We start from the raw sequence: 24,165 nt of genomic DNA, 5'->3' as shown, positions 1-24,165 counted from the left end.
TCAGAGGGATGTTTGTCACTTGTTGTTCTGGTCTGGAATGCACTGTCTGACAGGTTGGTGAAAGCAGATTTAATATCCATTTTCAAAAGACAATTGCATCAATACTTCAATTCCTCTCACTAATAGCAGAGAAGATAACGGCACAAAAAGGAAAGTGAGAGATGTCATAACTTTAGTGATGAAGAATTCAACGCAACTTATTCAGAGAATTTTCAATTGTAAATGAATATTTGGACTTTATTTGATCTTGTTTTATTTCTGCATTAGCGCTTACTCACTCAAAATAATTTTTCAAACAGAAACCAGGATAACGTTACAAGCATTTACATAGTTATAAAATTACCATTTAACACAAGTTGTATTTAAATTCTTTCATTAAGCATTTAAATGTTGCATAAAGTTTCAGATTGAAACAAACATACATTCCTCTAACTTACAGCAAACTTTCAAACACTCATGAACAGAGAATCTCCCCATCAACAATGGCTCAGTACCTCCATCTGCTGGTGTCCCTCTCTCACTGCAGTTACTGCCTCCGCTCACCATCTCCATCTGCTGGTGTCCCTGTCTCACTGCAGTTACTGCTCCTCTCACCATCTCCATCTGTTGGTGTCCCTGTCTCACTGCAGTTACTGCTCCTCTCACCATCTCCATCTGCTGGTGTCCCTGTCTCACTGCAGTTACTGCCCCGTCTCACCATCTCCATCTGCTGGTACCCCGTCTCACTGCAGTTACTGCCCCTCTCACCATCTCCATCTGCTGGTGTCCCTGTCTCACTGCAGTTACTGCCCCTCTCACCATCCCCATCTGCTGGTGTCCCTCTCTTACTGCAGTTACTGCTCCTCTCACCATCTCCATCTGTTGGTGTCCCTGTCTCACTGCAGTTACTGCCCCTCTCACCATCTCCATCTGCTGGTGTCCCTGTCTCACTGCAGTTACTGCTCCTCTCACCATCACCATCTGTTGGTGTCCCTGTCTCACTGCAGTTACTGCTCCTCTCACCATCTCCATCTGCTGGTGTCCCTCTCTTACTGCAGTTACTGCTCCTCTCACCATCTCCATCTGTTGGTGTCCCTGTCTCACTGCAGTTACTGCTCCTCTCACCATCTCCATCTGCTGGTGTCCCTGTCTCACTGCAGTTACTGTCCCCCTCTCACCATCTCCATCTGTTGGTGTCCCTGTCTCACTGCAGTTACTGCTCCTCTCACCATCTCCATCTGTTGGTGTCCCTGTCTCACTGCAGTTACTGTCCCCCTCTCACCATCTCCATCTGTTGGTGTCCCTGTCTCACTGCAGTTACTGCCCCGTCTCACCATCTCCATCTGCTGGTACCCCGTCTCACTGCAGTTACTGCCCCTCTCACCATCTCCATCTGCTGGTGTCCCTGTCTCACTGCAGTTACTGCCCCTCTCACCATCCCCATCTGCTGGTGTCCCTCTCTTACTGCAGTTACTGCTCCTCTCACCATCTCCATCTGTTGGTGTCCCTGTCTCACTGCAGTTACTGCCCCTCTCACCATCTCCATCTGCTGGTGTCCCTGTCTCACTGCAGTTACTGCTCCTCTCACCATCACCATCTGTTGGTGTCCCTGTCTCACTGCAGTTACTGCTCCTCTCACCATCTCCATCTGCTGGTGTCCCTCTCTTACTGCAGTTACTGCTCCTCTCACCATCTCCATCTGTTGGTGTCCCTGTCTCACTGCAGTTACTGCTCCTCTCACCATCTCCATCTGCTGGTGTCCCTGTCTCACTGCAGTTACTGTCCCCCTCTCACCATCTCCATCTGTTGGTGTCCCTGTCTCACTGCAGTTACTGCTCCTCTCACCATCTCCATCTGCTGGTGTCCCTGTCTCACTGCAGTTACTTGAAGCTGTCCAATGGACAAAACAGGCTCTTCAGCAGTTGGACAGTCAATAGTCTAGTTCCAGTTGAAGTGATGCTCTTCTTCTCCCAGCGGTGATTTCAGCAATTACAGTTCAATAGTGAAAGTAATTGATTATTTTCTTTTCAGAAATTAACCTGGCTTGACTTATCAGAATTCGGAGAGTATAATAAATAGGGTTTAAATAAACCGGGGGAGAACTCTCCTTCAGTACATGCTGGCAGAACAGATATCTGTGTGTCTGTTAACTGTGTCTGACAAAAGCCAGTTTTTTAAGCTAATTTTGCAAAAGGGAATCAGCAATCATTGTTTCTTTGTCCTTGTTCTCCAAATGGCTGTTTCTGGGTAACCAGGATGCTTTATTTGAATCTAGTTAGTTTCCTCTCCGTGTGGTTGCATCCAACGGCAACTAAAATGCATCTTCTTAGCAATTCCTGAAGCTTGTTTGTTCTTAAAGCAGGAATGATCCTTTTGCAGCCTTAAAGGCACGCCGAATACTTCCCAGAAAAGACAAAAAAAACTGCAGGATCATAACAATGTAAACAGGTGGAGATGAGAAAAAAGGTAAAAATAAAAATTAAATATGGCTTAATTCGCTTCTTTATAATTAATTAAACAAACCCCAGTCAAAGGAAAGTAATGAGTGGTAGAATTTTTTGTTTATCTATAAGGCGTAACGTTTTTCAGTATTAGAAGGATGTAAGTTAGTAACGTAAGTGGATGGTGAGTAGAGGTATTAATTAAAATAATTAAGAAGATAATTAATTAATTAAGTAAAACACAATCGGGATGGCAGGGCTGGGGATATGTTGCAGCTCTAGTATGTGGGAGCTGCTGGACACGAGTGTGATCCACTGCAACCACAGCTGCAGTAAGTGTCTGCTGCTCGAGGAACTTCACCTCAGATTTGACGAGCTGGAGGCCAAGTGACAACACTGTGATGCATCAGGAAGGGGAAAAGTTACTTGGACACTTTGTTCAAGAAGGCAGTCACACCACTTAGGCTAGGGTTTGGTGATTTGGTCAGTGGTCAGGAACAGGAGGGTGTGACTGCGAGTGGGGCAGGTAAGGGGATTGAGAAGTTTTATGTGGAGGAGCCTCAGCACATGCAATTGTTCAACAAGTTAGAGGTTCTTGCAGTTTGTATGGAAGAGAGTGGGGACAGGAGGGTGGATGAACAAACTGACATCAGCACCGTGGTGCAGGAGGCCACTCGAGTGCAAGGAGTACATAGGAATGCATTGGTCGTAGGGGACAGGACAGTCAGTGGGATCGACACTGTTCTCTGCACTCAAGTGTGTGACTCCAGATGGCTGTGTTGCTGGAGTTCGGAACATTTGCTCAGGGCTGAAGAGGAACTTGTAGCGGAAGGGAGAGAGTCCAGTTGTTGTGGTCCACCAGGGTACCAACGACGTAGATAGGACTAAGATAGTGGTTCTGCTTATAGATTATGAGCAGCTAGGGGCTAAATTAAAAAGCAGAACCACAAAGGTTATCATCTCTAGATTACTATCAAAGGCACCTAAAAATTGGAATTGGATAAATAAGATGAGAGAGTTGAATGCGTGGCTCAAAACTTAGTGCTGGAGAAATGGGTATCGATTCATGGGACACTGGCACAAGTACTGGGGAGAGACGGAGCTGTATCTTTGGAATAAGCTTCCCTTGTGCCATGCTGGGATCAGAGTCCTGGCGAGTATTATAAATAAGGCATGAAAGGGCTTTATATAGGGGATGGGGCAGAGCGGGCTGGGGAGAAGAGAGATGTGGTACTGTAATATTCATGGGTGATTTTAATGTACATATAGATTGGACGAATCAGATTGGCAAATGTAGTCTGGAAGATAAGTTCAAAGAGTATATTTAGTGCAATTTCTGAGAGTAGTAGGTTCTGGTGCCAATCAAGGAACTGGCCATTTTAGACCTGGGAATATGAAATGAGACGGGAGTATTGTCCTATCAGAAGCTGTCCCTCAGGTTTGGTCCACCTGCCAAAGTAGTTTAAACCATCCCCAACAGCACTAGCAAACCTTCCTGCACGGATATTTGTCCCAACCCAATTCAGGTGTAGACCATCTTGCTTGCTCAGGTTCCACTTTCCCCAGAACTGGTCCCAATGTCTCAGAAATCTGAAGCCCTCCCTCCTGCACCATCTCTCCAGCCACACATTCATCTGGTGTGTTCTCCTATTTCTATACTCACTAGTACGTGGCCTTGTGAACAATCCAGAGATGACGACCCTTGAAGTCCTCCTTGCTAATCTCTTTCCTAACTCTCTGTATTCAACCTGCAGGACCCCATCCCTCTTCCTATATCGTTGGTACCAACATGGAACACGACCTCTGTCTGTGCACCCTCGCCCTCCAGAATGGCCTGTAGCCGCTCAGTGATATCCATGACCCTTGCAGCAGGGAGGCAACATACCAGCCTGGAATCACGTCTGCGACCACAGAAACACCTATCTGTTCCACTAACTATAGAATCATCTACCACTATTGCTCTCTTGCCTGTTCTAATCGTTCTCTGCACAGCTGAGCCACCCATAATGCTCTGGTCATGACTCTTGCTGCACTCTCCAGTGGAACCCTCTCTTCAATCGGTACTCAGAACTGAATACTGGTTAGACAGTGGGATGTTCCCTGGGGTCTCCTGCCTTGACCTTCCTGTCTGCCTGGCAGCACCCAATCTCTCTCTCCCTGCAATCTCTTATGCTCTGGGCTGAATACTTCCTGAAATGCACTATCAACATCGTTCTCTGCCTCGTGGATGCACCACAGTGACTCCAGCCACCGCTCGAGTTCTGAAACCTGGCGTTCAAGCTTTTGCAGCCGGTGACACTTCCTGCAGATGTGTTTGTCAAGCACACTGTTAACGGAGGAGCACAGTCACTGATAATGTATGTGTCGGGAACCACTGGTTACTTAAGAGCTTGCTCACAACCAGTGCATGTGTAGGAACATCACTCGTACCAGAAGAGCACGATCACACCTGGTGTATGTGTATGGGCATTGCTAGTACCGGAAAAGCACGGTCAGATCTAGCTTGGTTGATGTTGCAGCACGAGTAACAGAGGAGCATGAACATTTCATGTGTAACTGTGCGTTACTGGTGGTACCGGATGGACACTATCATCTCTTATGTAAGTGCAGTTTACCACTCGTACCAGAGGACGATTGTCATTGTTAGTGTAATTGTAGGGTACCACTAGTACTGAAGCAGTATATATGTCTCCACTGTATTCCAGAGGAAAACTGTATTATCTAGCCCAAGGGTAGGGCACCACCAGTACCAGAGGAACATTTTTACCTCTCGTGTAAATGTTGGATTACCACGGGCACTGGAGGAAGAATGGTCCCTCGAAAGTAAGTTTAGGATTGCACTCACATCGGGGTTGGAAGTCCATCTCCAGTGTGAGTTTAGGTTAACACTTGTACTGGAGGAACATGGTCTCCTCTAATTCATGTGCAGGTCTACCACTCATACTGGAAGAACATTTTTTAGTGTAAGTGTAGAGTGTCACTAGGACAGGAGAGGCACGATCACCTCCAGTGCAATTGTGGTTGCTGCACTTGTACTGGAGTAGCAAATACACCTTTCATTTGTGATGAGGACACAAAAAGACTACAAGAGATATAGACAGGTTAAGTGAGTGGGCAAAGTGGTGGTAGATGGAGTATAATGCAGGGAATGGTACGGTTATTTACTTTGGTAGGAAGAAAGAAAAGCTATTTTTTTTAAAGTTGAGAAACTTCTAAATGTTGATGTTCAGACGGGGTTGGGTATGCTCGTACAAGGAACGCCAACAAAATAGCATGCAGGAAGAGCAAGCAATTAGGAAGACAAATGGGATGTTGGTCTTTACTGCAAGGAGATCGAGGTACTGTAATAAGGATGTCTTGCTACAATTGTACAGGGCTCTGGTGAGACCACACCTAGCGTACTTTGCACAGTTTCAGTCTCTATATCGAAGAGAAAATATAATTGCTTTGGAAGCAGTTCACCAGATTGGTTTCTGGGATGAATGAGTTGTCCAATGATGAGAGGCTGAGTAAATTGGGCCGATACTCTCTGGAGTTTAGAAGAATGAGCGGCGATCTCATTGAAACAAATAAGAATCTGAAGGGGTTTGTTAGACTAAACGCTGTGAATTGTAATCCTGGGGAATCCAGAATATGTGGGGCCACAGTCTCAGGATAAGGGTTTAGGGTTAGGGTTAAGATTAGGACAGTGCTGAAGGGACATTTCTTCACTCAAAAGGTTGTGAATCGTTGGAGTTGTGTACTCCAGAGGAATGTGGATGCGCCATCCTTTAAAAAATATATTTAATGCTGAGATAGACACATTCATAACCTTTCATGGAATAGAATTGTAGGGAGTGGACATAAAAGTGGAGTTGAGGAAAAGGATCAGCAGTGATCGCATTGAGTAACAGAGCAGATTTGACAGACATATGGCCTACTCCTGATCTTTTTTCTCATTTTCTTTATTTCTTATGTAAGTGCAGGGAACCATTAGTAATGGAGGAGCACTGTTACCTCCATTGCAATTATAGGTAACTACGTACCTTATATGAGTGTAAGGTTACCACCATTGGCCACCTCTACAGTAAATAAAGGGAATTACGTGTATCAGACAATGGTTTTTATCTCCATTGTAAATGTAGGGAACCACTAGTATTGGAACAGGATGGTCACATTTCCTGTCAGTGTAGGTGCTACTAGTTCAGAGGAAGATGGACACGTTTACTGTAATCATAGGTGCCATTAGCCCGAAAGGAACTTGGTCACCTCTAGAGTAAGTGATGTCACACCACTATTACAGAGACATCCTGCTCACCTCAAGCATAATCGAAGGGTACCACTAGTTCTGGAGGTCTATGGCCACCTCTAGTGTGAATGTGGTGTAACTCTAACAAGGATAAGCATGTAGACCTCTGTTTACATGTAGTGGTCCCACTAGTCTCAGAAAACTATACTCACCTGTATTGCTTCAGGACCATTTTTATCACAAATATTGCAGTAGTTCTTCTGCTGCCTGATCTACAGGTGTTGAATCAATAGGTTAGAATCAACAGGAAAGTCAGCGTCAGGACAATTCGGGCAAAGCGAGTGACATTGGCTGGTCCTGTGGGAATGGGATCCACAGTCGTTCAATTTGTAAATAATGTTTTAATTCTGTGTTTTTAAAATTGCCTTAGTGTTAATCTTTTCCCTAATTCTGAAATGTCAGAAAACAACTTACCGAGTTTATTTATGAAATGACTACCACCAATGTCTCCCCTCAAATCTTTCTACCAATCACTTTAAATCTATGCACCCTCATCACTGACCTCTTTGCTAAAGTAAATAGGCGCTTTACCTTCACTCTCTCCAAGCCCGTCACAACTTTGTACATTTCCATCGGATCTCCCTTCAGCTTTCTCTGTTCCAAGGAGACAATCCCAGCCTATCTAGTTCTTTCCTCATAGCTGCAATTTTCCAGTCCCGGCAACATCCTGATAAATCTCTAAACCCTCTCTAATGCAATTACATCCTTTCTATTGTGAGTGACCATAACTGCACACAGTACTCAAGTTGTGGCACAACCAATGATTTATACAGTTCCAGCATAACTTCCATGCTCTTATATTCTATATCTCGGCTAATAAAGGAAAGGATTCCATATGCATTCTTAGCGATCTTATTGACCTGTCCTGCTACCTTCAGGGATCTGTGGACATTCACTTCAAGGTCCCTCACTTCCTCTACACTTTTCCCATTAATTATCTATTCCATTGCCTTGTTTGATATCCCCTTCTCCAGGTTGAATTTCATTTGCCGCTTTTCTGCCTATTTGACCAGAACATCAATATCTTCCTGCAGCCTACAGCTATCATCCTCACTATCTACCACACGGCCAACCTTTGTGTCATCTGAAAACTTCTTGATCGTGCCCCAACATTTTTGTCCAAATCATTAATATATACCACAAAAAGCAGGTGAACCATTACTGAGCCGTGTAGAACACGACTGGAAACAGCCCTCCAGTCGCTAGAACACCCGTCAACAATTACCCTTTGTTTCCTGCCACTGAGCCAATTTTACTGCTGAATTTCCCAGGATCCAATGGGATTTTATTTTTTTAACCAGTCTGCCATGTGGGACCTTGTCAAAAATCTTGCTAATATCCATGTAGACCACATGAACCACACTACCCTCATCTATCTTCCTTGTTACTTCTTCAAAAAAGTTGATCAAGTTACTCAGACAAGATCTTCCCTTAACAAATCCATGCTGACTGTCCTTGATTAATCTGTGCCTTTTTAATTGACAGTTAATCCCTGTCTTTCAGAACATATTCCAATAATTTGCCCACTACTGGCCTGTCACTGTTCAGTCTATCCCTCACTCCATTTTTAAACAGAGGCACAATGTTAGCAGTCCTCCAATCCTCTGGCAGCACAACTGTATCCAGTGAGGCCTGGAAAATGATGGTCAGACCCTCCGCTATTTCCTCCCTTGCTTCTTTTAATAGCCTGGGGTACGATTCATCTGGCCCTGGTGATTTATCAACTTTCAAGGATGCTAATCCCATTAATACTTCCTCTTTCCCGATGTTTGTCACATCCAATACTTCACACCCCGCTTCCTTAACTACAATATCTGCATCATCCTCCTCTTTTGTGTAGACGCATAGTTTTCGTAAAGAACCATGCCAACATCTTCCGTCTCCATGCATAAGTTACATTTTTGGTCTTATATGGGCCCTACCCTTTCCTTAGTTATCCTCTTACTGTTAACGTGTTGAACATTTTTGGGTTCACATTGATTTTATTGCCAATATTCTTTCATGTTCTCTCTTTGCTTTCATAATTTGCTTTTTGATTTCACCCCTCCACTTTCTATAATCCTCTTGGCTTTCTGTAGTAACATTTAGACAACATTATAAGCCTCTTCCTTTTATCTAATAGTATATTTAACTCCTCTTCTTAGCCACAGTTTTTATGCCTTAGGAATGTATATTTCTAGCAAATTATCCATTAATTTTATTACATGCTACCCATTGCTTGCCCATCATCATATCTTTTAATGTAGTTTTCAATCTACCTTTACCAACTCGCCCTTCATACCTGTGTCATTTGCTTTGTTTAGATTTAAGATGCCAGTTTTGGACTTAACTAAATCACTTTCAAACCCAATATAAAATCCTTCTCAAGAAGCCTCTTTACTACAAGTTATCAATTAATTCTTCCTCATTGCACATTTATCGATCCAAAAAGCATGTTCCCTAATCAGTTCATCAACAGACTGATCAAGAAAACTACCTTGTATACATACCATGTACTCATGCTCCACATTATTACTGAATATGGTTTGCCCATTCTGTATGGAGTTTAGAATTCTCCATGATTATTGTATTAGCCCATTTATTTTCCCATTCTCTCAGTCGTAGGAATTCCTGGTAATTTATTAAAACAATTATATGTTGAATCAGAACTTGCTGAAACTAAAACCTGCTGCTTGTGTCATTTTGAAGCATTTTTATCTGAATGTCTCCATTACGTAAGGTTAGTGTTTGATGTGGTTCAGTCAGATCTACTGATGGATGGTTGAACCAGTTGTGAACCAGATACATTTGAATCCCTAAGATGGAGGCCAGATCAGAAGGAATTTACTGGGATCCAGGTCATCACTGGGAGAGGGGTAGATCAACAGCAATAGAAATATCATGACAAATGCTGAGCCAATAGTTGGTAATTTAAAATTATGGTAGTAAATGACTCAGGGGTGAGTTTGGTGCAGTGACAGACACAAGAAGTGGTGTTGGAAGTGGGTTGTGAGGGATATGTGGAAGTGATTTTATTGTTTATTGTTGAGACAATAGTAGACAGGCCAGTGAGATGACCAGGTATAGAGGGAAGAAAAGTAACAGCAGGAGGTCATTTAGCCCCTTGAGCCTGTTCTGGAATTCAATGAGGTTGTAGAGGCATTTATGACACAGAAGGAGGCCATTCATCCAGCGAGTCCATGCCAGCTCTCCGCAGAGGGATCCAGTCAGTCTCACTTCCTGGCTCGATCCCTGTAGCCCTGGAAGTCTATCTAATTTAATTTTGAAATTATCTGCTTCCACCATCTTTGTGGGCAGCAGGTTCCAGGTCATTGTGTGAAAATGTTCTTCCTCACATCCCCTCAACATCTCTTGCCCCAAACCTTCAATCTGTATCCCCTAGTCATTGTACCATCAGTTAATTGGAACAGCTTTTCCTTGTCTAACCTATCTAAGCCTGTCATAAGTACACCTCTATCAAATCTCCCCTCAAACTCCAAGGAGAACAGCCCCAGCTTTCCCAACCTAACCTTGTAACTCAAATCCCTGGAAACTTCTGGTAAATGGCTGATTTACAACCTAGCTCCATATGCCCGCCTTTGCTCATATCCCTTAATACCTTTGGATAACAAAAACATCTCAGTCTCAGTTTTTAAATGGACAACTGATTTGTCCATTTATCATCAATTGCTGTTTGTGGAATGAAGTTCCAAACTTCTGCCACCCTTTGTGTGTAGAAGTGTTCCTTAATTGTAGTCTTGAAAGGTCTGTCTCTAACTTTTAGACTAAGCTCCCTAATCCGAGACTCCCAAACAGCAGAAAAAGTTTTTATCAATCCTATGAGTTCCCCTTTATCTCTTGAAATCTTTGATCAAATCACCCCTTAATCTGCAAAATTCCAGGAAATGCAACCAGTTTGTGTAATCTCTCCTTGCAATTTAAACTTGGACCCAAGGTATAATTCTGGTAAATCTACCCTCCGCTCCCTTCAAGACAAATTTTTCTTTCCTAAGGTGTGGTGCCAGGAACTGCTCACAGTTCTCCAGGTGTCGTCTAATCAGGGCTTTGTATAGCTGAAGCATGATTTCAATCTCACTGTATTCTAGTCCTCACAATATAAAAGGTTAGCATTTGATTAGCTCTTTTCATTCTTTTCTGTACCTGTTTATGATATTTTAACGATCTTTGTCCATAGATCCCAAGTCTCTTTTGGCTTCAACCGTTTCTAGCTATTCTCAATTTATAAAGTATATGTTCTATCCTCTTTAGTCCAAAGTTGGTGACACTGAACACTCCCCTATATTGAAATCCACTTTCCAGAGTTTGTCCATATACTTAATCTATTAATAACTGTTGGTAATTTTATAATACTAACAATGCTGATTACAATGCCACCTATCTTTGTGCCATCAACAACATTGGCTGTCGTCGGAATTTGGGGTAACAGTCAATTCACCCTTTAATCCCTCCCTAAATGACACAAACCTTATTGGTGACAGTGGTTATATTTTATTCAGGATAAGTAAGACTTGCTACATGCTAAAGTCTGAGCAGCAGTATCAAACCACAACAGCATTACCATTATGCCCTGTGTAGAAGCACAATGAGGCAGTGTTAATTAGTAATCTCATAGTAAAAGATCTGCTGGGGAAAAAGTGCTCACAATAAAGTCGAATTCCATATTAAATTCCATATTCCCCCTGAAGTGAGTGGCTGAGGGAAGGCAGCGGTGAGGCGGGGGGGAGCAGACGGGCATAGCAGGGACCGGCGAAGAGAAGTGTGATGGCAGGAGGGAGTGGGGTAATGTTGGGAGTAAGATGGAAGCGGTAGTTGCAGTCATTGAGGGGGTTTGTGTTTAATTTATTTTTGTGACAAATTGAGCAGCGCCATCTTTTGTACTGGCAGCTGCCTGAGATGGCAGTGACGAGGCTGCATTTGCGCATGTGTCAGTACTGCACCACCTAGTGGTTGCGTTGTCGGCAAACGCAGCCTAAAAAAAATAGGCTGATCCCTTAGAGGCAGAAACAGGAGAAATTACCCTGGGGAATGAAGAAATGGCAGAGACATTGAACAAATATTTTGTGTCTGTCTTCAGAGTAGAAGACACAAGTTACATACCAGACATAGAGGATAACCAAGGGGCTAATAATAATGAGAATTTAAGGGAATATCAGCACAGAAGTGGTACTGGAGAAATAGAAGGGACTAAAATGTGACAAATCCCCCGGACCTGATGGTTTACATCCCAGGGTTCTAAAACAGGCAGCTCCAGAGATAGTGGATACAGTGGCTATGATCTTCCAAAATTCCTTCGAATTGCCGATGACACCAAGCTTGCAGGTTTAGGAAACAGTGAGGATGATATGGACTGCCTGCAATAGGACATAGATAGGCTGGCAGAATGGACAGAGAGGTGGCAGCTGGAATTTAATATTGGCAAGTGTGAGCTGATGCATTTTGGCAGAATGAATAAGGAGAGGTAATATATACTTAATGACAGTTCTAAAGCGTGTGCAGGAACAGTGGGACGTGAGAGTGCATGTGCATAGATTTTTAAAGGTGGCAGGGCATACTGACAGCGTGGTTATTAAAGCATGTGGGATCTTGGGATTCATAAATGGATGCATTGAGTACAGAAGCAGAGAAGTTATGGTGAACCTTTATAAAGCTGGTTAGGCCCCAACTAGAGAACTGTGTCCAGTTCTAGTCACCACACTTTAGGCAGGATGCGAGGGGCCGTGAGAGGGTGCAGAGGAGATTTACCAGAATGGTTCCAGTGATGGAGAATTTAGTTACAAGGTTAAATGGGAAACGCTTGATTAGTTCCCCTTAGAACAAAGGAGATAGAAGGGAGATTTAATAGAAGCGTATAAGATTATCACAGTCTTAGATAAGTTAAATATGGAAAAGGTGTTCCCATCAACAAATGTTACAAGGACTTGGAGACACAGGTGAGGATCCAGATTTCCACTTTTCTTATTGGGGGAGAGCTTCCTGACATCACCCTGATCAGCCTAGATCTGACTGTAACTTTATAACCCTGGTCAATAGTAAACTTCAACAGAGATGCAGTAGAGTGTGAAAACAGGTGACCTTCTGTGTGAGAAGTAAAAGATAAACACCTTAGCAGAATCTCAGAGGCTCAGATATAGGTAGTGCCGAGGCAAATTAGCTGGATGTTAAGGCCACATCATTTCTACTTGCTTTTACCAGGTGTTCACATTCGAGCTGATAGGAGTCCGAGTGTGGGAAGTCAGAGATTTTGAGATTCTGACCTGGTTCGGGTGGACAGATTGTTTCCTAATTGGACAATTCAAACAATAGTGAGGTCACGATTGAATGAACTCAGTCTCCAGAGGCTTTTCTATGACCAGAAAATATAAGAAGGGATTCCATGGTCAAAACTCTCTGAAACTATTCTCAAATTTGAAGTTGGTAAGAAGTCCTGAGATGTACTTGTTAAGATAATGTATCATTTAATTCAACATCACACAATAACAATTCTCATCAGTACTGTTACATCATCCAGGAGGCAGTGATACAGAGGTGAAGTTTAATAAAACATTTCCAAGTGGAAGTCATTATACAAATCCAGGTGAGTACAGGTAACAAGTCCGTTCATCGACCCCTCAGTTTCCTCAGGATGTTTCACAGGGTCATTGCACCTTTTCACAATCTCATGGTTTACAGTCTCAGGTGATTCCATTTGAAAATTCAGTCCACAGTAAGTACACAATGTTTAATTTCCATGGTAACACCAGTACCTGCTCCCATGTTGGTGCCAGAAACACATTAAGTTCAGGATCTTTAAACACTACAAATGCTCACGATCACCCAGACAGAACAGTGGGATTCCCGACTGGCACTTTCCCCATTTCTCCTCTCGCAGTGCTGACCCATCCTGGGTGCACCAGTTTCAGGAACCTCCCCAATAGGATACTCCCTCTGGGTGACCCCAGACACTGGGTATTGGTATCTACTGGACGGTGGGATCTATCCAAGCTGAACAGAGCCTGTCTCCATCCTGAACACACACAGGTTCACTTCCCAGCAGGGTCACTGGGTACTGATACTAAGTGTGAACCCTGGATAACGTAATTCCCAAACCCAGGGATATTGTGTGTCCCACTGCAGCCCAGACTGAGCCCCACCCTGGACCCTTCCTGTCTGTACATTTCCCCAGTGCCCCATTGGGGAACATTCAGTCCCGGATATCCTGCAGAAGCAGCGCTGTGGGGCCGGGCGGCTGAGTCACGTGACCCTGTTGCTGGGCCTCTGATGTCACAATGGGAGATGACACTCGCTCAGCTCGAACTAGAAACAGTGAAACAGCCAATAGGATTTAAACCTGGAGCGCGGCCAATTAAAGGGGAAGGACAGAAAATTGGCCAAAAATGTTCAGACAGAGAGACCAGTAATGATTACAAACTGAAATGTTCACACAACCACAAACAGTTTGGGTCTTCTACCCTGCAGTGACTTCAGCTGATTCTTTCCGGTTGAACTGAATTGGTTCCCCCACAACCTGAAACAGATTAAAGATTAAATAGGAAATAAACAGATGGAACAATAGTGTAAATAACAGGGAGACTGGGATTAATATTTCAATAATAATTACCGAGATATTACTGATAAGAGTGACTGAATCCCATTTCTATTTTATTTATTACATTAAACATTAACACAAACACTCACTCGATCTGCTCCAGACGTTGACAATTCAGTATGAGGCGGCGGAGAGCGGGGACTGATCGGTCTGTGAAGGAATTTAATCCCAGGTGCAGTAACGTCAGTGACAGGTTTGTACTGAGAGCAGAGGCGAGATACTTGGCACACAAATCTGTGAGACTGACATCCCATAGACTGCAGATCAGTGAAAGAAATAACAGGTATCAGTATAAATCGCCTGGGTTCATTAATAACACTATTACTGATACTAATAATAATGTACAGTGTTCATTAATAACACTATTACTGATACTAATAATAATGTACAGTGTTCATTAATAACACTATTACTGATACTAATAATAATGTACAGTGTTCATTAATAACACTATTACTGATATTAATAATAATGTACAGTGTTCATTAATAACACTATTACTGATACTAATAATAATGTACAGTGTTCATTAATAACACTATTACTGATATTAATAATAATGTACAGTGTTCATTAATAACACTATTACTGATATTAATAATAATGTACAGTGTTCATTAATAACACTATTACTGATATTAATAATAATGTACAGTGTTCATTAATAACACTATTACTGATACTAATAATAATGTACAGTGTTCATTAATAACACTATTACTGATATTAATAATAATGTACAGTGTTCATTAATAACACTATTACTGATACCAATAATAATGTAGTGTTCATTAATAACACTATTACTGATACCAATAATAATGTACAGCGTTCATTAATAACACTATTACTGACACTGATAATAATGTACAGAGTTCATTAATAACACTATTACTGATACCAATAATAATGTACAGCGTTCATTAATAACACTATTACTGACACTGATAATAATGTACAGCGTTCATTAATAACACTATTACTGATACTGATAATAATGTACAGTGTTCATTAATAACACTATTACTGATACTAATAATAATGTACAGTGTTCATTAATAACACTATTACTGATACTAATAATAATGTACAGTGTTCATTAATAACACTATTACTGACACTGATAATAATGTACAGTGTTCATTAATAACACTATTACTGATACTGATAATAATGTACAGTGTTCATTAATAACACTATTACTGATACTGATAATAATGTACAGTGTTCATTAATAACACTATTACTGATACTAATAATAATGTACAGTGTTCATTAATAACACTATTACTGATACTAATAATAATGTACAGTGTTCATTAATAACACTATTACTGATACTAATAATAATGTACAGTGTTCATTAATAACACTATTACTGACACTGATAATAATGTACAGTGTTCATTAATAACACTATTACTGATACTGATAATAATGTACAGTGTTCATTAATAACACTATTACTGATACTAATAATAATGTACAGTGTTCATTAATAACACTATTACTGATACTAATAATAATGTACAGTATTCATTAATAACACTATTACTGATACTGATAATAATGTACAGTGTTCATTAATAACACTATTACTGATACCAATAATAATGTACAGTGTTCATTAATAACACTATTACTGATACTAATAATAATGTACAGTGTTCATTAATAACACTATTACTGATACCAATAATAATGTACAGTGTTCATTAATAACACTATTACTGATACTAATAATAATGTACAGTGTTCATTAATAACACTATTACTGATACCAATAATAATGTACAGTGTTCATTAATAACACTATTACTGATACCAATAATAATGTACAGTGTTCATTAATAACACTATTACTGATACCAATAATAATGTACAGTGTTCATTAATAACACTATTACTGATACTGATAATAATGTACAGTGTTCATTAATAACACTATTACTGATACCAATAATAATGTACAGTGTTCATTAATAACACTATTACTGATACCAATAATAATGTACAGTGTTCATTAATAACACTATTACTGATACTAATAATAATGTACAGTGTTCATTAATAACACTATTACTGATACTAATAATAATGTACAGTGTTCATTAATAACACTATTACTGATACTAATAATAATGTACAGTGTTCATTAATAACACTATTACTGATAATAATAATATTGTTCATTGTCCTGTTATTATAAACGTGATCTCACACAGTCTGGTACTTACTGTTCTACTCTGTAAATACTAAGTCCCTGCATTACAAGTACTGTACAGGAGAACAATTATCAGCCCACTGGAGGCCAGTGTGCTGTGGACTTTGCCTACTTAATACCATAAATTTGTAACTGATAATGAAAACATATATAAACTGTGCTCATTTGGTGGAGAAGCACCTGGAATGTCCAGCGTTGGCTCCGCGCATGCATAATAAAGACACCTCTTGACTATTACAACTGGACTCCAAGTGTTGAAATTTTAAAGCAGAGTATTTCTCAGACCTTTCAATACCACACGCTGGAAACATCATTCAGGCCATACGTGCATTTGTTTAGTTTCCATAGTTTCCCTTCTGCATCCGCTGTCTCTTTGGGAAGTTTCAGAAACACACCTCTCTGAAATGTATCGCCCTGCAGAAATACAGCTTTCAGGTCAATTGATCCCCACTCCCATGAATATGTTACCAAAAGAGCGAAAATGATTTTCGGAATTATTGTCCCAGGAGTGTGGGAGCCCACTGCAACTTCTGTATTTCCCAGCCCTTCTACAAAAACCCAAGAAACCTGCCTTGCTTTAGCCTTGTAAGTCCCATCTGCAAGAACCTTTTTAGTACAATTCAACCTATGTGACAAGGCTGCTTGCCCCTTATCTGGTATCACAGAGTAAACTTCAACGGTCTCAAACTATCTAATTCTCTTTGTTCTGCTTCTTTTTTTTTAGATTAGAGATACAGCACTGAAACAGGCCCTTCGGCCCACCGAGTCTGTGCCGACCATCAACCCCCCATTTATACTAATCCTACACTAATCCCATATTCCTGCCAAACATCCCCACCTGTCCCTATACTTCCCTACCACCTACCTATACTAGTGACAATTTATAATGGTCAATTTACCTATCAACCTGCAAGTCTTTTGGCTTGTGGGAGGAAACCGGAGCACCCGGAGAAAACCCACGCAGACACAGGGAGAACTTGCAAACTCCACACAGGCAGTACCCAGAATCAAACCCGGGTCCCTGGAGCTGTGAGGCTGCAGTGCTAACCACTGCAGGGTTTTTTAACCTCTGACAAGCAGGGTGAGCAAATTGTCTACATTACTTCAAGCCAATATGCTCCTCTACTCTAAAATTCTTATCAACTGATGCTATTGATACTTGTCTAACACTCTGATAAGAAAGAAACAGTTTTTTTTTGAGGGGGCACAATAGTGTTCTGACAGGGTAAACTGCAGATCCACTGACTGTCTGAAAGTAATTGACTTATCACACTCCATGTCAAGTTTCATTTGTGCTTCGCTAGAGACATCAGTACTGATAACATGGCTTGCTCCAGCTATTTTATATGAATTATGACTCTTTTTAGTGACCTCAATGCTCGTCAGCACTAAACCTGAAGCAAGTAGTACTTTTATACTCTTTAACATTGCATCATTTCTCACGAATTAGTGAGTCTGGATAACATTTTAACCAATCTGTTGTACATACTGTTGAAATGCAAGCACTACTAGCATGACACAGTTAAACAAGTCTACGAATAACATATACAGTATAAGACTAAAACTTCTTGTGACCTATACAATTTGCTCGGCTTCATCAAAGTCTTCATCGTCTGCCTCAGAATTCTCTGTCCCATGTGTCATTTTGAGGACTCTGTCTCTACACGTTGTGCAGTTCATGGCATAATGTTACTTGGAGCCACACCTGATGAACCTATTAACTGTTCCTTAACCTTTGCTGGGATTCAGTCTCCTATTATTGCTGTTCCAACTTTGTCTTTGCTATAATAGCCAGATCTACTAAAGGTGCTTTCATCCTCATTCTGATTGTCCAAAACCATTCCATTGTACTGACACCTGCATCCAGTATCTGGTCCATTTCGAAATCTGGCAATTATTGTGTCTTCTATTCTTTCTGTAACTGCGAAATGTTCCATTTGCTCCACCAAGGCCCCAGGAATCTTTTCAAGAGAGCAGACATCTGATCCAACAGGGAATCTCTCTCTCAGTCCGAGAACTGGAAACCAGTTAGAACCAGGAGCATGCCCCTAGGCTACACCTTGGCACAATCCAGAAATATAAGTGTTAGCACTGAACCAGGGATCTCTAAAGTGAATTTTGTCAATCTTTTAGACAATCTGTTAATGGATATGATATATTCTTCCTTTGAATAACCATCTGTTTTCCAAAATGTATCAAACTCTGACCATGCCTCAAAGGCATTTAATAGATCACCTTACTTGCACATTTCATCCAAGAACTCCAATAGAAGATTCAAACCATCATCAGTTTTTAACTGATGGGGATTCATCTCACAAAGCATTTTACTTCTTACTTTACTTCTGGTCCGAAGCAACGCCAAGGCCATACCTTGTTTCCTTTCTCATCGGGACACAACCCATGTCCACATCTCCACTTTATTCTTCCACTGGTCATTTTTTATACTTATTTGTTTCGTGGGATGGGGCGTCGCTGGCAAAGCCAATATTTGTTGGCCATCCCTAATTGCCCTTGGGAAGGTAGTGGTTAGCTGCCTTCCTGAACCTCTTCAGTCCATCTGGTGTAGGTACATCCACAGTGCCGTTGAAAGGGAATTCCAGTATTTTCACCAAGCAGCAGTGAAGGAACAGCGATATATTCCCAAGTGAGGATGGTGTGTGGCTTGGAGGGGAACTTGCAGATGGTGGCATTCCTACACGTCTGCTGCCCTTGTTCTTCTAGGTGGAAGAGGTCACAGATTTCAAAGGTGCTGTTGAAGGAGACATGGTGAGTTGCTGCAGTGCATCTTGCATCTGGTACACTGCTGCCACTGTTCATCCCTGGCGGACGGAGTGAATGTTTAAAGTGGTAAATGGGGTGCTGATCAAGTGGGCTCCTTTATCCTGGATGGTGTCGAGCTCCCTGGCTGTTGTTGGCGCTGCACCCATCCAGGAAAGTAGAGAATATTCCATCACACTCTTGACTTGTGCCTTGTAGATGGTGGACAGGCTTTGCGGAGTCAGAAGGTGGACTACTTGCTGAAGAATTTCAAGCCTCTGACCTGCTCTTGTGGACACAGTATTTAAACTGCTCCTCCAGTTCAGTTGCTGGTTAATGGTAACCTTTAGGATGTTGATAGTGGGGGACCCAGAGATAGTAATGCAGTTGAATGTCAAGGGGTTATGGTTAAATTCTCTCTTGTTAAAGATGGTCACCGATTGGCAAATGTATTGCATGAATGTTTATTGGCATTTATCAGCCCAAGCTTGGATGTTATCCAGGTTTTGCCGCATGGGGACATGGACTACTTTCAGTTCCTGAGGAATTGAGAATGGCAGATAAACTATAATGTAGGGAAATGTGAAGTTGCTCTCTTTGGTAGTAAGAATAGAAAACAGAATAGTTTTTAAAAGGTATGAAACTTGCAAGCTGGCGGGCAGCCATAAAGACGGGGCTAAAGTGTGGTGAGTCGAAGAGACTTAGTAGTTGGCAGGAAAAAAGACAGAGGCGCAAGGGGAGAGCCAACTGTGTAACAGCCCTGAAAAACAAATTTCTCTGCAGCACCTGTGGAAGAGCCTGTCACTCTAGAATTGGCCTTTATAGCCACTCCAGGCGCTGCTTCACAAACCACTGACCACCTCCAGGCGCTTATCCATTGTCTCTCGAGATAAGGAGACCAAAGAAGAAGAAGAAGAATTTGCAAGTGTTGATGTTCAAAGAGACTTGGGTGTGCTTGAATGCAAAAAGTTAGCACGCAGGTACAGCAAGCAATTGGGAAAGCAATTGGCATGTTGGCATTTATTGCAAGGGGACTGGAGTACAGGAATAAAGAAGTCTTGTTACAATTGTACAAGGTTTTGGTGAGACCACATCTGGAGTACTGTGCACAGTTTTTGTCTCCACATTTAAGAAAGGATATACTTGCACTGGAGGCAGTACAGCGAAGGTTCAATAGATTGTTTGCCTGGGATGATGGAGTTGTCCTATGATGAGAGGTTGAGTAAATTGGGCCCATACTTTCTGGCGTTTAGAAGAATGAGAGGCATCTCATGGAAAATTACGATTCTGAAGGGATTGGATAGAGTAGACACAGAGATTGTCTCCACTAGTTGGGGAATCGAAAACACGGGGGCACAGTGTCAGGATTAGCGGCCGATCATTTAGGACCGTGAAGAAAAAAAATAGTCGACTCAAATGGTTGAGAGTCTTTGGAATTCTGTACCCCAGAGGGTTGTGGATGCTCCATCGTTGAATACATTTAAGGCTGGGATAGACAGATTTTTGGTCTCTCAGGGAATCAAGGGATATGGCGAGTGGGCAGGAAAGTGAAGTTGAAGTCTAAGATTAGCCATGATCGTACTGAATGGTAGAGCAGGCTCGATGGGTCATGTGGTCTACTCCTGCTCCAATTTCTTGTGTTCATGTGACACTGTACATTGTACAATCATCACCGAACATCCTCACTTCTGACTTTATGATGGAAGGAAGGTGACTGATGAAGCAGCTCAAGATGGTACAGCCTAAGACATTACTCTGAGGAGCTCCTGCAGTGATGTCCTGGAACTGAGATTATTGACCTCCAACAACCACAACCACCTTCCTTTGTGCTAAGTTTGACTTCAATGTTATGAAGGTGCTTCCAATTTTAAATATTTTTTGAGGGATGGTGTTCAAAAGACTGTGGAAATACCTGAGGAGATGCTGGACTTGTAATTTGTTTTTTGAAAGTAGGTCACTGGAACGACATTTGTGACTTTGTTTAATAACATTTACTGGAACTCACATGTCTCAAGCTAAGTAAACAACAGAGGCCTTGCTGACTATTGGAGTTGTTTACAGAGAAGTCACATGTCTAGATTTATGGTGGTCAGGAGTTGGTTTCATTTTGAACTGTTTGAATGGACAGTTGGGGTGTCAGCCTTCTAAGAGAGAGAGGTCACCAGTTCACCCTGTTCCACCTCTTTGAGAAATCTGAGAATCCAGTGTGAGAACTGGAGAAACTGATGCAGCATTTCTCCTGAGAAGTTTCTGCAAGACTTTTTCTTCACATCTCCTGAACGAACTGCTTCTGAAAAGATCCCAGTCAAAACTGCATGTGACGAGTGACTCCCGTCTACATGTATCCAGACACCAGTCTAACTGGAACATTCCATATCTTATACTTTTTCTCCAAGAATTAACAAACACTTGTCCAAAGTATTTTTTTTTGTTTTTCTTTTTGAAAAGTTGATCTCTGCAGAGAAAGCATCTTTATTTTTCCTTTAACTGGTGTGTGTGTGTGTGTGTGTCCATGTGTGTTGGGTTATTTCGATGGGAATATATTTGTACGTTCATATTTCAATCTGTGTGTGAAAAAGCTTTGCATCTTTATGAAATGAATCTTGTTTTATAATAAATTAATAATTTTCCTGATTATTAATGAAACTTTATTCAGAAACTAAAATAGATGAAGTTTCTAATTGGCTGTATCGGTAACTGGGTAAAACATTTAAATATATGTTGTGACCTGTGGAGAAGTGGAACTAGAGAAAGACCGTGCACTCCTCCATCCTCGGTCATAACACCAACCAGTGGAGAGTTTTCCCCTGATTTCCACTAACTTCAATTTGCCTGGGGCTCCTTGATGTCACACTCGGTCAAATGCTGTCTGGATATCAAGAACAATCACTTTCACCTCACCTGGTCATATGGTTCAGATTCCGAGAACATCGGAGGGTAACCAAAGTCCAACAATTACACTTGCTTTCGGCCATTTCTGATCATTGCTGCTAGGATTGTACTTTTTTTAATATCTTTTTTTCTGGAACATCTCCTGACAATGCAGAGCATGTGCAGAGCGATCGCCGACGTCATCACTGTGTCCCAACATTCTCCAGCTTGCCAGTATGGGTGTGTGCACGTGTGCGTGAACGTCACCATGTAACGGTGTCAGACGAAATAACGTCAGAGTGTTGCTTCACCCCTCAATGGCCGCAATTGCAATCTCTATCCCTCCAACAGTACCCCGCTCCCTCCCGCCATAGGCGCCTCAGTCACCTCTTTTCTTCCCAGCTCTCTCCCACTGTTCTCTCCTGCGCTCGCCTGCTCGGCGCTCCCGACTCTTTGCCACTCCATCCCGCCTTGCCACTAGCACCTCGCTGGCCCCCCTCCCCACCCCAACCCCCGCCAATTCTCTAGATGGCGAGGTGGGGATTGGGCAGGAGGGAATAGCGAGCAGACGCGTGCGGGAGAGAATAGTGAAATGGAGTGGTGAGCAGTCGGAAGCGGCAGGAAGGTGGGTGTGGGAGGGAGCGGGTAAGAGAAGCGGTGATTGCAGCGGGAGTGGGGTATGGGGGTGTGTGGAGGCGGTGATCACAGTCATTGAGGGGGGCGGAGGGTTTGGGTTAAATTTTTTTGTGTTAGATTGAATAGCCCCATTTTAATACTGATAGCTGCCTGAGAGTCATGGAGTTATACAGCACAGAAACAGACCTTTTGGCCCATCGTGTCTGTGCCAGCCATCAAGCACCTAATTATTCTAATCCCATTTTCCAGCACTTGGCTAGTAGCCTTGTATGCTATGGCGTTTCAAGTGCTCATCTAAATACTTCTTAAATGTTGTGAGGGTTCCTGCCTATAACACCTCGTCAGGCAGTGTGTTCCAGATTCCAACCACCCTCTGGGTGATTTATTTTTCATCATATCCCCGCTAAACATCCTACCCCTGACCTTAAATCTATGCCCCCTACAAAATGACCCCTCCGCTGAGAAAAAGTTTCTTCCTATCTAACCTATCAACGCCCCTCATAATTTTGTAACCTCAATCAGGTCCCCCCTCAGCCTTCTCTGCTCTAAGGAAAACAACCCTAGCCTTTTCAGTCTCTCTGAAATGCTCCAGCCCAGGCAACACCTGGTGAATCTCCTTTGCACCCTCTACAGTGCAATCACATCCTTCCTAGAGTGTGGTGCCACAGTACTCCAGCTGTGGCCTAACTAGTGTTTTATACAACTCCATCATAACCTCCCTGCTCTTATATTCTATGCCTCGGCTGGTAAAGGCAAGTATCCCATATGCCTTCCTAACCACCTTATCTACCTGTGCTGTTGCCTTCAGTGATCTATGGACAAGTACACCAAGGTCCCTCTTACCTTCTGTACTTCCTAGGGACTTACCGTCCATTGCATATTCCCTTGCCTTGTTAGTCCTCCCAAAATGCATCACCTCACATTTATTAGGAATAAATTCCATTTGCCATTGTTCTGCCCATCTTACCAGCCCATCTATATCGTCCTGTAATCTAAGACTTTCCTCCTCACTATTTACAATGCCACAAATTTTCCTGTCCTCTGCCAACTTGCTTATCATGCCTCCTATATTCATGTCTAAATCATTAATGTACACTACAAACAGGAAGGGTCCCAGCACCGATCCCTGTGGTACACCACTGTTCACAGATTCCACTCGCAAAAACAGCCCTCGACCATCACCCTCTGCTTCCTGCCACGAAGCCAATTTTGGATCCACTTTGCCAAATTGCCCTCAATCCCATGGGCTGTTAACATCTTAACCAATCTCCCATTTGGTACCTTATGAAAAGCCTTACTGAAGTCCATGTAGATTACATCAACTGCTTTACCCTCATCGACACATCTAGTGACCGCCTTGGAAAATTCAATAACGTTAGTTCGA

The 24,165-nt window shown here is 42.1% G+C and overlaps 1 protein-coding gene across 1 annotated transcript in view; it reads right to left on the bottom strand.

Moving 5' to 3' along the window:
- Positions 1 to 13,183: 13,183 nt before the first annotated feature.
- LOC137345315 (NACHT, LRR and PYD domains-containing protein 3-like) overlaps positions 13,184 to 24,165 on the bottom strand; it is a 99,157-nt gene continuing 88,175 nt past the window's right edge. The window contains exons 11-12 of the mRNA XM_068008813.1: positions 14,383 to 14,550; positions 13,184 to 14,212 (exon numbers count right to left, since the gene is read on the bottom strand). Of these exons, the coding sequence (XP_067864914.1) occupies positions 14,125 to 14,212; positions 14,383 to 14,550 (256 nt within the window). The 3' untranslated portion in view covers positions 13,184 to 14,124. The remainder of the gene's footprint in view (positions 14,213 to 14,382; positions 14,551 to 24,165) is intronic.

Source organism: Heterodontus francisci, chromosome 28, assembly GCF_036365525.1.
Source record: "Heterodontus francisci isolate sHetFra1 chromosome 28, sHetFra1.hap1, whole genome shotgun sequence".
NCBI lineage: Eukaryota > Metazoa > Chordata > Chondrichthyes > Heterodontiformes > Heterodontidae > Heterodontus > Heterodontus francisci.
Note: the sequence above shows the minus strand (reverse complement) of the source record. Positions and strands in the feature narration are given on the sequence as shown.